We start from the raw sequence: 14,173 nt of genomic DNA on the forward strand, positions 1-14,173 counted from the left end.
TCTCGCTCCTCACTATAGATGAATTGGTATTGATTGAGAAAAAAACAACGAAGCAAAAGCTTTTTATCAGAAATGCTTGAAAATGAATTAGTGTAAAAATCACAAATGCATATCTGACTATGTACACACAGGACGCTTCTGTGCCGCCCTTTCTCGCTCCTTATTATAGATGAATTGGTATTGATTGAGGAAAAAAACAATGAAGCAAAAGCTTTTTATCAGAAATTCTCGAAAATGAATTAGTGTAAAAATCACAAACACATATCTGACTATGCATATACAGGAATTTTTTATTTTTTCAACACGATAAGAAAGTATTTACATATTAGTAGATGTACTGTATTTATAGGTTCGGTATTTTACCAGTGGATTAGATCAATTATATTTGCTAAAGATGGTCCCCCTTTTGTCCCTCTTTCGTATTAGAGTTGAAAGAGTAAGTCCATTTCCTAATCAGTGCTTTACTTAAGAAATGGGCGTAAATCTGAGACTCCGGCCCAGAAAATTTGATCTCATCTTTGCAATTGCGTGTACTGAAGTCACGCGAACGCGCGCAGCTGCTGCAGAAGACCCGCCCTTCCATAAGATGTTTCCACATCCCGACTTATATAAATCATAGCGTCTTTCAAATTTCAAAGGTATGCGACTAGTGCCACTGGCAAGGTAAATACCTCGTCAGCCAAGTGTACACGAGAGATTAATAATGATGATCCATGCCCTGGGTAGACGGCTTGAATCTCCTTCACCGAGATTGAATTCATGGGATTCAGTAATCTCCAGTGATTACGACGTTCGTGTAAGAGGTCGTCGCGCTCTGCAAAGATTATTGAGGTTATTTGATAATTCTTTGTCGGGTGTCTCGTCCCCGCCAGCTGCCATAATGACGCAGATGTCAGGCTGGACAAAAACAATAAGTATTATTCTTATGGTAGTTGAACTATTGATGTTGACACGAAGAACACAGGATATATTTTCAATTATCAGTATTAGTGCTTTTAAAATTGGTAATCGTACTCAGACACAAATATATGTATGCATTTAAGGATATAGGATGACGAGGAATCACTAGAAATTAAGGTATGTTTAAAAAAAAAACAAACTTATTCACTATAGGTTCAGATCGTCTCCGCTAGGTAGCTCACCTGTCTACTTCCCTTATATTTCATTTCCTAATCCTTTATAAGACCCATACGTTTATTCTTTTCTAATTCTTTTTTTTAATTTGTCCCTTCAGCTAACAGTAACGTAGTGAAACATCTATTGGAAGTGATTTAGACAGTTTAATGTCGAGACGTAATATATTTTGAAGTACTTGAAATAAATGATACAAAACCTTGGCCGATGTAGGGTTGGCGCGAGATGGCAATCCCATACAGTAGCTTCGCCAACGAACGCTCGTTGTGCAATGTTGCGTTTGAGTTCCGTTCAAAAATTTATAGTCATATTTACGCTGGATAACTAAGTGTGTTCCTCTGAGAAGTGTGTACATCAGCAATAATTGTAGACTCTTCGTATGAGATTTTAAGTAATACTCGTAAATGAAGAATTGGTATACAAGGGAAAATCCGATGAACCAATTGTCTGTCAGCAGATTGGCTACGCAGAACGAAGATAAATGCGCCAGTTCTTCCGCCCTCAAGCGAAGAAGTTCAGACGTGGCTGGTCAGTTATCTTTGCGTTACGGGTGTGTGTGTGTGTGTGTGTGTGGGTGAATCAGGCATCTCCCGTGGAAGAATAACCATGTTAGTCCAGTTTATCTTTGATTATTTGAAGGGGGAACTGCCTGCCGACTTGTGAGCGAACATAGATAATATGAAAAGAAAAATTTGGGCATGTGTAGAGAAAATGATTCTGTCGAAGAATTCTGCTGATTATATTTTTTTTTTTTTTTTTTTTATACTTTGTCGCTGTCTCCCGCGTCTGCGAGGTAGCGCAAGGAAACAGACGAAAGAAATGGCCCAACCCCCCCCCCCCCCCATACACATGTACATACACATGTCCACACACGTGTATACATACCTACACAGCTTTCCATGGTCCACCCCAGACGCCTCACATGCCTTGATTCACTCCACTGACAGCACGTCAACCCCTGTATACCACGTCGCTCCAATTCACTCTATTCCTTGCCCTCCTTACACCCTCCTGCATGTTCAGGCCCCGATCACACAAAATCTTTTTCACTCCATCTTTCCACCTCCAATTTGGTCTCCCTCTTCTCCTCGTTCCCTCCACCTCCGACACATATATCCTCTTGGTCAATCTTTCCTCACTCATTCTCTCCATGTGCCCAAACCATTTCAAAACACCCTCTTCTGCTCTCTCAACCACGCTCTTTTTATTTCCACACATCTCTCTTACCCTTACGTTACTTACTCGATCAAACCACCTCACACCACACATTGTCCTCAAACATCTCATTTCCAGCACATCCATCCTCCTGCGCACAACTCTATCCATAGCCCACGCCTCGCAACCATACAACATTGTTGGAACCACTATTCCTTCAAACATACCCATTTTTGCTTTCCGAGATAATGTTCTCGACTTCCACACATTTTTCAAGGCTCCCAAAATTTTCGCCCCCTCCCCCACCCTATGATCCACTTCCGCTTCCATGGTTCCATCCGCTGACAGATCCACTCCCAGATATCTAAAACACTTCACTTCCTCCAGTTTTTCTCCATTCAAACTTACCTCCCAATTGACTTGACCCTCAACCCTACTGTACCTAATAACCTTGCTCTTATTCACATTTACTCTTAACTTTCTTCTTCCACACACTTTACCAAACTCAGTCACCAGCTTCTGCAGTTTCTCACATGAATCAGCCACCAGCGCTGTATCATCAGCGAACAACAACTGACTCACTTCCCAGGCTCTCTCATCCCCAACAGACTTCATACTTGCCCCTCTTTCCAGGACTCTTGCATTTACCTCCCTAACAACCCCATCCATAAACAAATTAACAACCATGGAGACATCACACACCCCTGCCGCAAACCTACATTCACTGAGAACCAATCACTTTCCTCTCTTCCTACACGTACACATGCCTTACATCCTCGATAAAAACTTTTCACTGCTTCTAACAACTTGCCTCCCACACCATATATTCTTAATACCTTCCACAGAGCATCTCTATCAACTCTATCATATGCCTTCTCCAGATCCATAAATGCTACATACAAATCCATTTGCTTTTCTAAGTATTTCTCACATACATTCTTCAAAGCAAACACCTGATCCACACATCCTCTACCACTTCTGAAACCGCACTGCTCTTCCCCAATCTGATGCTCTGTACATGCCTTCACCCTCTCAATCAATACCCTCCCATATAATTTACCAGGAATACTCAACAAACTTATACCTCTGTAATTTGAGCACTCACTCTTATCCCCTTTGCCTTTGTACAATGGCACTATGCACGCATTCCGCCAATCCTCAGGCACCTCACCATGAGTCATACATACATTAAATAACCTTACCAACCAGTCAACAATACAGTCACCCCCTTTTTTAATAAATTCCACTGCAATACCATCCAAACCTGCTGCCTTGCCGGCTTTCATCTTCCGCAAAGCTTTTACTACCTCTTCTCTGTTTACCAAATCATTTTCCCTAACCCTCTCACTTTGCACACCACCTCGACCAAAACACCCTATATCTGCCACTCTGTCATCAGACACATTCAACAAACCTTCAAAATACTCATTCCATCTCCTTCTCACATCACCACTACTTGTTATCACCTCCCCATTTACGCCCTTCACTGAAGTTCCCATTTGCTCCCTTGTCTTACGCACCCTATTTACCTCCTTCCAGAACATCTTTTTATTCTCCCTAAAATTTACTGATAGTCTCTCACCCCAACTCTCATTTGCCCTTTTTTTCACCTCTTGCACCTTTCTCTTGACCTCCTGTCTCTTTCTTTTATACTTCTCCCACTCAATTGCATTTTTTCCCTGCAAAAATCGTCCAAATGCCTCTCTCTTCTCTTTCACTAATACTCTTACTTCTTCATCCCACCACTCACTACCCTTTCTAAACAGCCCACCTCCCACTCTTCTCATGCCACAAGCATCTTTTGCGCAATCCATCACTGATTCCCTAAATACATCCCATTCCTCCCCCACTCCCCTTACTTCCATTGTTCTCACCTTTTTCCATTCTGTACACAGTCTCTCCTGGTACTTCCCCACACAGGTCTCCTTCCCAAGCTCACTTACTCTCACCACCTTCTTCACCCCAACATTCACTCCTCTTTTCTGAAAACCCATACTAATCTTCACCTTAGCCTCCACAAGATAATGATCAGACATCCCTCCAGTTGCACCTCTCAGCACATTAACATCCAAAAGTCTCTCTTTCGCACGCCTGTCAATTAACACGTAATCCAATAACGCTCTCTGGCCATCTCTCCTACTTACATAAGTATACTTATGTATATCTCGCTTTTTAAACCAGGTATTCCCAATCATCAGTCCTTTTTCAGCACATAAATCTACAAGCTCTTCACCATTTCCATTTACAACACTGAACACCCCATGCATACCAATTATTCCCTCAACTGCCACATTACTCACCTTTGCATTCAAATCACCCATCACTATAACCCGGTCTCGTGCATCAAAACCGCTAACACACTCATTCAGCTGCTCCCAAAACACTTGCCTCTCATGATCTTTCTTCTCATGCCCAGGTGCATATGCACCAATAATCCCCCACCTCTCTCCATCAACTTTCAATTTTACCCATATTAATCGAGAATTTACTTTCTTACATTCTATCACATACTCCCACAACTCCTGTTTAAGGAGTATTGCTACTCCTTCCCTTGCTCTTGTCCTCTCACTAACCCCTGACTTCACTCCCCAGACATTTCCAAACCACTCTTTCCCTTCACCCTTGAGCTTCGTTTCACTCAGAGCCAAAACATCCAGGTTCCTTTCCTCAAACATACTACCTATCTCTCCTTTTTTCACATCTTGATTATATATGTATATATATTTTTCTTTCAAACTATTCGCCATTTCCCGCGTTAACAAGGTAGCGTTAAGAACAGAGGACTGGGCCTCTGAGGGAATATCCTCACCTGGCCCCCTTCTCTGTTCCTTCTTTTGGAAAATTAAAAAAAAAACAAGAGGGGAGGATTTCCAGCCCCCCGCTCCCTCCCCTTTTAGTCGCCTTCTACGACACGCAGGGAATACGTGGGAAGTATTCTTTCTCCCCTATCCCCAGGGATAATATATATATATATATATATATATATATATATATATATATATATATATATATATATATATATATATATATCCGAAATGACTCCATTAATTCCTTACATGATTGTTATGTACATCTTAATGAGATGATGTGGGTGTAAATCTGTCATGTACAGCGCCAGATCTGCTAGATAATCGATGGTTCTCACTGGAAGCTTCAGTTAGTAATGACACCAATGACAGTTCCACACATCTCTGCCTTCCTGATTACTCTTCAGTAAACCAAGTGCGGGGCTTGTGCATACTCAAAGGAAACATGGAAACGTATGCATATATATATATATATATATATATATATATATATATATATATATATATATATACACATATGTAGATAGAAAGGTGTTGAAGACTCCGCCTGCAAGTGGTAATGCCTCGGGTGAGGAGTTACTTATGATACTTCTTTTGGCGTTAAGGATAATTCTTGTAAGACAACGTACACCCTCACTATGTACATGACCCCATAGTGCTAAGCTGGAGGACCACAGCTTGAGATGGGGCACCTGTGGTGAGTACTCACGAGGAGGTGAGTAGTAATTTTGCCTTAGTAACGTAGCCTTCGCCGAGGACCTCCAAGCATCGACTCTTTCCACCGATAATTTTGAAAAAAAAAAAAGATCCATTTTCTTTTAAGTATCACCCGTCATGGAGATAGGCCTATCGGAAGAAAATGAGTTGTTGAGGACTTGGGTTTAAGGCCTATTGACTGCCTGAGTCATTAAGGCCGTCAACGGTAAGTTTAAAACTACCAGTTGGAAATAGATTAATCACCTTCTATAGGTATTCCCGTTAATTCTAAGACCACTCTCGCTCTCTCATTACATGTCCACGGCCCTTGTAAGAAAATATTATGGGCCTTTTATTTTCTGTCACCGAGTAAAATCATTATTTGCATTTATAATAGAAATTGAGTTTTTCCTTTCCCAGTGAGAGTATTTGAACTTTCACAAAGATGTTTTATAGGTTTGAGAATATTACACCTTAAGGAAGATCCACAACCATAGGAAGTCGTTCTCCAGGTAAATACTTTGTGACAAGTTAAATGTTTTGTTAAGAATATTGTCTTTGTCTCTCGTTGGATTTTCGAGATGTCTTTAATATCCCCAATGAGTCTTTGTCTCTCGTTGGATTTTCGATATGTCTTTAATATCCCCAGTGAGTCTTTGTCTCTCGTTGGATTTTCAAGGTGTCTTTATTATCCCCATTGAAGGCGACGGAAGGTCTTAAGAACCGCGTGTGCTGCAGCAGCAGTTTACGTGATCGTGTTCACCTTTGCGATTCTGGAGGATGATGTGTCCGAGACTGCGTTCAACGATCGGACAGCGGCCAAATTCAGCGAAGGAAGCATTGCACGGAAACACGCTGGTTACCATGTGGGGAATACGGGATCAGGAGAAGCTACCGATGTCTCCTCAGTCACCTGGATCCCTCACCTCTGTCCTCGTTATAAGGTGAAGAGACGTGAACCCGCGTACCACCTCCGACACCTCACCTGGATACCACCGTCAGAAGAGACGATCTTCTTCACGCAGACGTCCTGCAGCACCTCTCTCACGCGCCGTGAGGTAGAACCACCCATATTTTTTTCGGAGGAAGGCCTTTATGATACATGTGATGTATGTATAGTGTAGGCGATTTGATAGGTTATTCGTAACTCTATAGCCACCTTTCCCTGCCCAAATAGGCTTGTGCTGTGGAGAGTGTTGTCCGTCACCACCCACACCGCCCAGTCCTCGTGTTCATGACAGCCCCCGCACTCAACCACACCCACCCATTCATCCAGGTGAGTGACATCCACTTGTTCGAAGTCTGTGCTCACCCATTCATCCAAGTGTGTCTGCACAGCCACCGTTCGCTCCCAAATGCTTCACCTCCAGAGGGGCAACCCAAACAGTAAGTAATCCATGGAAACCATACACCATTCTCTTGTAGTCTTTCGCCAAAATACTCTTAAAAGTCTTTATCAACACATAAACTAATCGCTCAAGGGCCGGTGCACTTGATATATATTATTGGGAACGTGAGCTAATAGGAACACTTTGAATATTTGCTGTACGACATGCAGACCTTTAGGTTGGCTCAGCTTGTGGTAAAATCGTTAGGTGCTAGCGTAAGTGACGACATACAGCGTAAATTTGGGATAATTAGGCATTTTTACATTTTTCTGTCATGTTTAGTTTTCGTGAGATGTTCATCTGCTTCATCAGATTCGGTCTTACCTAATGCAATGTTCATTTGTTTCCCAGCCTTAGGGGGCCTTAAGAGAGCGGAAGACATTTTTAAGCTTACCCAGACGTAGATACAACACAGTTTAGCGTTTTGAAAAGCTTTGAGATGATGTCAGTCAACATACATACCACCCGCAGGTGTTGGCTGGTCTAAGCAACGTGCAGATGGCCTGGCTGGACCTGGACCTGGTTTTCAGTGAGGAACCACTACGGACGTGGCACCGAGACCGCCTCTGGATGCTCAGCGACAGTGAGTGGAGAGAGAGAGAGAGAGAGAGAGAGAGAGAGAGAGAGAGAGAGAGAGTTGTTAGGCTTATTGTCAGTACGAAAAAATAAGAAAATGATGCCAAAAGAATCGTTTGTTCTTTTAGTATATATATATATATATATATATATATATATATATATATATATATATATATATATATATATATATGTATATATAATCCCATAGGGCTTCGTTCTTCCTTAAAATTGGATGCTTTACTCTTTCTGAAGAGAACCATTTCCCAGTGCAAAACTTTCATCTAAATTGATTATGGACTTAGTTTTTTCATTCGATCTGTTTTTCTACACATCATTTACACGCCTGTCCTCACACCTGTCACCTAAGATGTACGTCATCATATTATACACGTAGTTTCGACGTTACTAAACTTAACAGAGTACGGTAGTGGAAGGTTCACCGAGCTTCTATGTCTTCCAGGAGGAATGGCCACAGTGGTCAGCGACGCCGCGCGAGTCGAACTCTTGCGGCGACACGGAGGGACATACATCGATCTTGACGCCTTCAGTCTTCGTCCGCTCCCAGCCGCCACCAACTGGCTGGCCAGGATCGACGACCGTCTCGTAGGCAATGCCATCATGAGCTTCGCCGCCGGCCACTCACTTCTGCAGGTGGGAGGGAAAGCTGGTGGTATTACTCCCCTGATGGAGGCAGGTGTTTGGTTCCCCCTCTCCTCGTAAGAGGTAGGCGATGGAAAGGTATACCTCCTCACATTGAGTGGTCACGTCGTATACCATAGTGATATACGTCAGACACCTTTAATGCCAGGGAATGGTTTTATCTTATCCAGACGTAAGAATTCTAGTGATGTCAAGCAACACGTGACGTAATCTTAGGCGTCATAATCCCCTCCTCCTCTTCCCCCAACCAACCACCACAAAGTTTGTTGCCAGTGATAAACTTCATTGGATATTCAGAGTCACATTGACCTGAGGACTTACGCGACCCAGGGTTGGTGGGTCATGCGAGATCATGCCTAACCACATGCACCACCTACAGTCTTGACCCTACCCTCGTTAACCTCCTGAGTTCACGACCGAGTGAGTTAGCGTAACGAGCTGGCCTGACTTGAGGTAAGTGTGTGTGGGATGGTTCGACGCATTTGCCACCCTTGCGGAATCACCCGTGTGAATCATTTGTACCATGAGACGTAAACCGAAGCTTGAATCAACCATACCATGGTACACATACTTAAATTTGAATCACCCGTCCCATGGTACATATAATTATGGTTGAATCACCCGTCCCATGGTACACATAATTATGGTTGAATCACCCGTCCCATGGTACATATAATTATGGTTGAATCACCCGTCCCATGGTACACATAATTATGGTTGAATCACCCGTCCCATGGTACATATAATTATGGTTGAATCACCCGTCCCATGGTACACATAATTATGGTTGAATCACCCGTCCCATGGTACATATAATTATGGTTGAATCACCCGTCCCATGGTACACATAATTATGGTTGAATCACCCGTCCCATGGTACACATAATTATGGTTGAATCACCCGTCCCATGGTACATATAATTATGGTTGAATCACCCGTCCCATGGTACACATAATTATGGTTGAATCACCCGTCCCATGTTACATATAATTATGGTTGAATCACCCGTCCCATGGTACACATAGTCATGGTTGAATCACCCGTCCCATGGTACACATAATTATGGTTGAATCATTTGTATCAGGGTAAACATAAGCAAGCTTGAATCATCCGTGCCATGGTACGCATACTAAAGCTTGAATAATCTGTAAACGTAATGAAACTCTTGTCATAGTTTACACGTAATGGATATATTAGATATGACGTACATTATTTTGTAATAATCGCACATAACTTTTCAGTATGGCACCAACTGCTGATTCTCGCATGGTATTCAAGGTCCACTTCTGGTTCCTGTTTTGGCAGGCAGTTGTGGCAGACATCCCCTCCTCGTTCGAGCCCAGCACCTGCTGCAGCGTGGGGCCAGACCTCCTCACCCGACACCTCCAGAGGTTATGTCCTCGTAACATCACCATCCCCGCCTCCGCCGGCTTCAACCAGACTGAGATCTGTGGCGACATCACCGTCTGGCCCAGCAAGCTGTTTTGCCCCATCCACTACGGTTATCTGCGACACCAGCTGCCCAGCCTCGTCAGGGAAGGAGAAGGGCTGGGCCCAGCCTTCTTCAAGACCAGTAAAGCCTTCTCCCTCCACCTCTTCCATTCCTTGTCCCACAGAAGACCCGTGAGCCTCGAAGGAGATTCCATCTTGATGGAGGCTGCCAACAGGAACTGCCCCCGAGTGGTAGAGGTTCTCAGGAGGTTCAAGACTTACCTGTAGTAGTGGTCTTCTCGTGGCACACTCTCCCCTCGTGATCTTCGTCTGCAAGAGACCTCCCAGATATGTTCATGCGGGCACACGCAGTCTGTCCGCTAGACCTCCAACTTCCGTGATAATCCTTACAACAATATTTGAAGAGAATATAGAATTGTCATCAACCTTAAGTCGTAAAGATTACGTTCCTTCAAACCTCTGATGTGTTAACGCCCACTTAAAAATGCTCTCGACATACTGTCGCGAAAGCTTGCTTGCCCCTCGCACATAACATTAGAGAACGTTCTCTCATCTGTACTCACAAACCACGATGTTTGAAATACTCCCAAACCCCTCACAGTTTCCGCCCAAGAACCTCGAACTTGATCTCCTTTAGGAGATAAAAGTCTTTTGAATTCTTACGTGTTGAATGGTAATTCTCCTCACCCTTGTCTCCCTCGCCTTATACCCCCCCTTTCGTTTTTTTTTGGGGGGGAGGGATCCTTCCACATCCCCAACCTCAGTTATCCCCCCTCCAACCCCCAACCCTTCCGTCCTGCACCCGACGATCGTGTACCCATGTGTAATCCCTCCAGCAGGTGCCAAGTCATGACCTAAGGTAGCTTTAAAAGCTCTTACACCACTCCGGTCACATAATCCTCCACCAGATGGCATTACATACTCACACGCGCGAGTGTGGTGGATGATGTTTATGTTTCCGGAAAGTTATGAAATGTTTAGCATGGAGGTCATGCTCGGAAGTGTTGTGGCAAACCTGCATAGAAGAGATGGCGGGAAGTTGTCCTGGTAGATACGGAGTGAGGCGATTTAATGTGTTTAATGATACCCTTGATGGGTAATGGGAATAGGCAAGACATCATGGATAAAATAGATTCAGTAAGGAAATGCGGAAAAATTGAGGTGGAAGTAATGATAGTGAACACATGAAGCAAAATAACAAGTGGAATTATGAGACGCAACTATATACCTTGAGATTTTGTAAAAAAGAAAATAAAAACTGGATCCATAAATACATGACTCGTCAATAGATAGATGTAAACAAGAACTTACATCGTACACGGGCCAGTACTACGCCATTAATAGTGAATTTAAGAATTTTCATCTTGATTGCGAAATATTGCTTCTGTTTATATATATATATATATATATATATATATATATATATATATATATATATATGTGTGTGTGTGTGTGTGTCACGCTTGAATATATTTTAGGAAAGCTTGGATTGTTCGGATCAGGTTTGCGTTTTTGCTTAACTTTCTCCTTTATTATTCACTTCATGCTAGACTTATATGATGAAGTTTGATATTATTCATATAACATGTTCAGATATTGTATTAGTACCCGTGATGAAGGTATTGCATGTATATAACACCTTCCTTTATATAAGGTTCTCATGATGGTTTAAGTTATACCGTAAGCCCAAACGACCAACTAGACCATCAACGCCACAAGGACCACTATGTACGTAGTGGGAGTGTATTGTCATTTAAGTCTTAACCCTTTCATTAATAAGTGTCCTCAATCAAGCATAGCCATGTGCTACTGTCCTTGACCTTGGCAAGTGCCTTTCCGCCACGAGTTGAAATTTGCGTGTATTGTGTATGCCGGCCATCGATGGCAACCCAAACAAAGCGTGCAGGCTGCAGCTGCCTGCAGGACTTTAGTAACCCGCAGGTGATTGTAGGGTGAGTGTGTGCGGTTTTTCCATGGATTATACCTTCTGTGACGCCCACCACCGCCGCCGCCGGCAGCGCGCAATGCGCGCTAATTGAGGATTGGCCAGTCCAGTACATTATGCGATTTTCGTGAAGTACAGGTGAGTTACCCTTGATACAAAATAAGCAGCAGTTGTCATGGTAAGTGTTTCAGCTTGTGTTCATGTAAATACGAAGAAAAAAAGTTACGAAATAAAAGTGAATATAATTTTTGTACATAAGATTAGCCAGTCTGGTAGATAATGTCTTTTACTTAAACTAGGAACAGTTACGTAAGTCCTTACTTTTTTTTTTTTTTTAGGAAAAAATCTATTTCGCGGTTTATTTAAAAAAAAAAAAACTTTGCAGTTATCGCAAATTGAAAAAGAAATTGATCTTGCTATATTTTGCTTATTGCCGGAGACCGAAAAATTCGATTAATCACTTAAAGCTAATGGGTTAATTACATTTTCGGATGGCGTATATTATAATTTAAACGTTGAAAAGTCCAAAAAAAAATCGTCAATCGATAATTATCAAGCCCTACTAACAAGTCATTAATGTCAGTTAGAAAAGAAAATGATCGAGGATGTGTCAAAAGATATATATATATATATATATATATATATATATATATATATATATATATATATATATATATATATATATTATCGCTGTCCCCCGTGTCAGCAAGGTAGCGCAAGGAAACAGACGAAAGAAATGGCCCAACTCACCCCCACACACATGCACACACACACACACACACGTCCACACACGCAAACGTACACACCCACACATCCCAACGTACACACATATATACACACAGACACACACATATACACACATGCACACAATTCACACTGTCTGCCCCTACTCACCCCCATCGCCACCCCGCCACAAACGGAATAACATCCCCCTCCCCCCTCATGTGCGCGAGGCAGCGCCAGGAAAAGACAACAAAGGCCCCATTCGCCCACACTCAGTCTCCAGCTGTCATGCAATAATGCCCGAAACCACAGCTCCCTTTCCACATCCAGGCCCCACACAACTTCCCATGGTTTACCCCAGACGCTTCACATGCCCTGATTCAGTCCATTGACAGAAAGTCGACCCCGGTATACCACATCGATCCAATTCACTCTATTCCTTGCCCGCCTTTCACCCTCCTGCATGTTCAGGCCCCGATCACTCAAAATCTTTTTCACTCCATCTTTCCACCTCTAATTTGGTCTCCCACTTCTCCTCGTTCCCTCCACCTCCGACACATATATCCTCTTGGTCAATCTTTCCTCACTCATTCTCTCCATGTGCCCAAACCATTTCAAAACACCCTCTTCTGCTCTCTCAACCACGCTTTTTTTATTTCCACACCTCTCTTACCCTTACATTATTTACTCGATCAAACTACCTCACACCACATATTGTCCTCAAACATCTCCTATTTCCAGCACATCCACCCTCCTGCGCACAACTCTATCCATAGCCCACGCCTCGCAACCATACAACATTTGTTGGAACCACTATTCCTTCAAACATACCCATTTTTGCTTTCCGAGATAATGTTCTCGACTTCCACACATTCTTCAAGGCTCCCAGAATTTACGTCCCCTCCCCCACCCTATGATTTATTTCCGCTTCCATGGTTCCATCCGCTGCCAGATCCACTCCCAGATATCTAAAACACTTTACTTCCTCCAGTTTTTCTCCATTCAAACTTACCTCCCAATTGACTTGACCCTCAACCCTACTGTACCTAATAACCTTGCTCTTATTCACATTTACTCTTAACTTTCTTCTTTCACACACTTTACCAAACTCAGTCACCAGCTTCTGCAGTTTCTCACATGAATCAGCCACCAGCGCTGTATCATCAGCGAACAACAACTGACTCACTTCCCAAGCTCTCTCATCCCCAACAGACTGCATACTTGCCCCTCTTTCCAAAACTCTTGCATGCACCTCCCTAACAACCCCATCCATAAACAAATTAAACAACCATGGAGACATCACACACCCCTGCCGCAAACCTACATTCACTGAGAACCAATCACTTTCCTCTCTTCCTACACGTACACATGCCTTACATCCTCGATAAAAACCTTTCACTGCTTCTAACAACTTTCCCCCCCACACCATATATTCTTAGTACCTTCCACAGAGCATCTCTATCAACTCTATCATATGCCTTCTCCAGATCCATAAATACTACATACAAATCCATTTGCTTTTCTAAGTATTTCTCACATTCTTCAAAGCAAACACCTATTCTACACATCCTCTACCACTTCTGAAACCACACTGCTCTTCCCCAATCTGATGCTCTGTACATGCCTTCACCCT

The 14,173-nt window shown here is 42.9% G+C and overlaps 1 protein-coding gene across 1 annotated transcript; it reads left to right on the forward strand.

Moving 5' to 3' along the window:
- The first annotated feature begins 5,622 nt into the window (after window positions 1-5,622).
- Window positions 5,623-12,002, forward strand: LOC139751755 (alpha-1,4-N-acetylglucosaminyltransferase-like). The gene is made up of 5 exons (XM_071667304.1): window positions 5,623-6,850; window positions 6,970-7,068; window positions 7,652-7,763; window positions 8,220-8,410; window positions 9,726-12,002. The coding sequence occupies exons 2-5, from the start codon at window positions 7,027-7,029 to the stop codon at window positions 10,137-10,139; spliced, it is 759 nt and encodes a 252-aa protein (XP_071523405.1). The 5' UTR covers window positions 5,623-6,850; window positions 6,970-7,026; the 3' UTR covers window positions 10,140-12,002.
- The last annotated feature ends 2,171 nt before the right edge of the window (window positions 12,003-14,173 follow it).

This window comes from Panulirus ornatus, chromosome 12 (genome assembly GCF_036320965.1).
Source record: "Panulirus ornatus isolate Po-2019 chromosome 12, ASM3632096v1, whole genome shotgun sequence".
NCBI classification, from domain to species: Eukaryota; Metazoa; Arthropoda; class Malacostraca; order Decapoda; family Palinuridae; genus Panulirus; species Panulirus ornatus.

What these genes read in the sequence shown, in the direction of transcription:
- LOC139751755 (XM_071667304.1), top strand. Translation starts at nt 7,027, where the DNA reads ATGACAGCCCCCGCACTCAACCACACCCACCCATTCATCCAG. An exon ending in ACACCCACCCATTCATCCAG is followed by an intron (nt 7,069 to 7,651) that starts GTGAGTGACATC and finishes TACCACCCGCAG; the next exon opens with GTGTTGGCTGGTCTAAGCAA. An exon ending in CCTCTGGATGCTCAGCGACA is followed by an intron (nt 7,764 to 8,219) that starts GTGAGTGGAGAG and finishes TATGTCTTCCAG; the next exon opens with GAGGAATGGCCACAGTGGTC.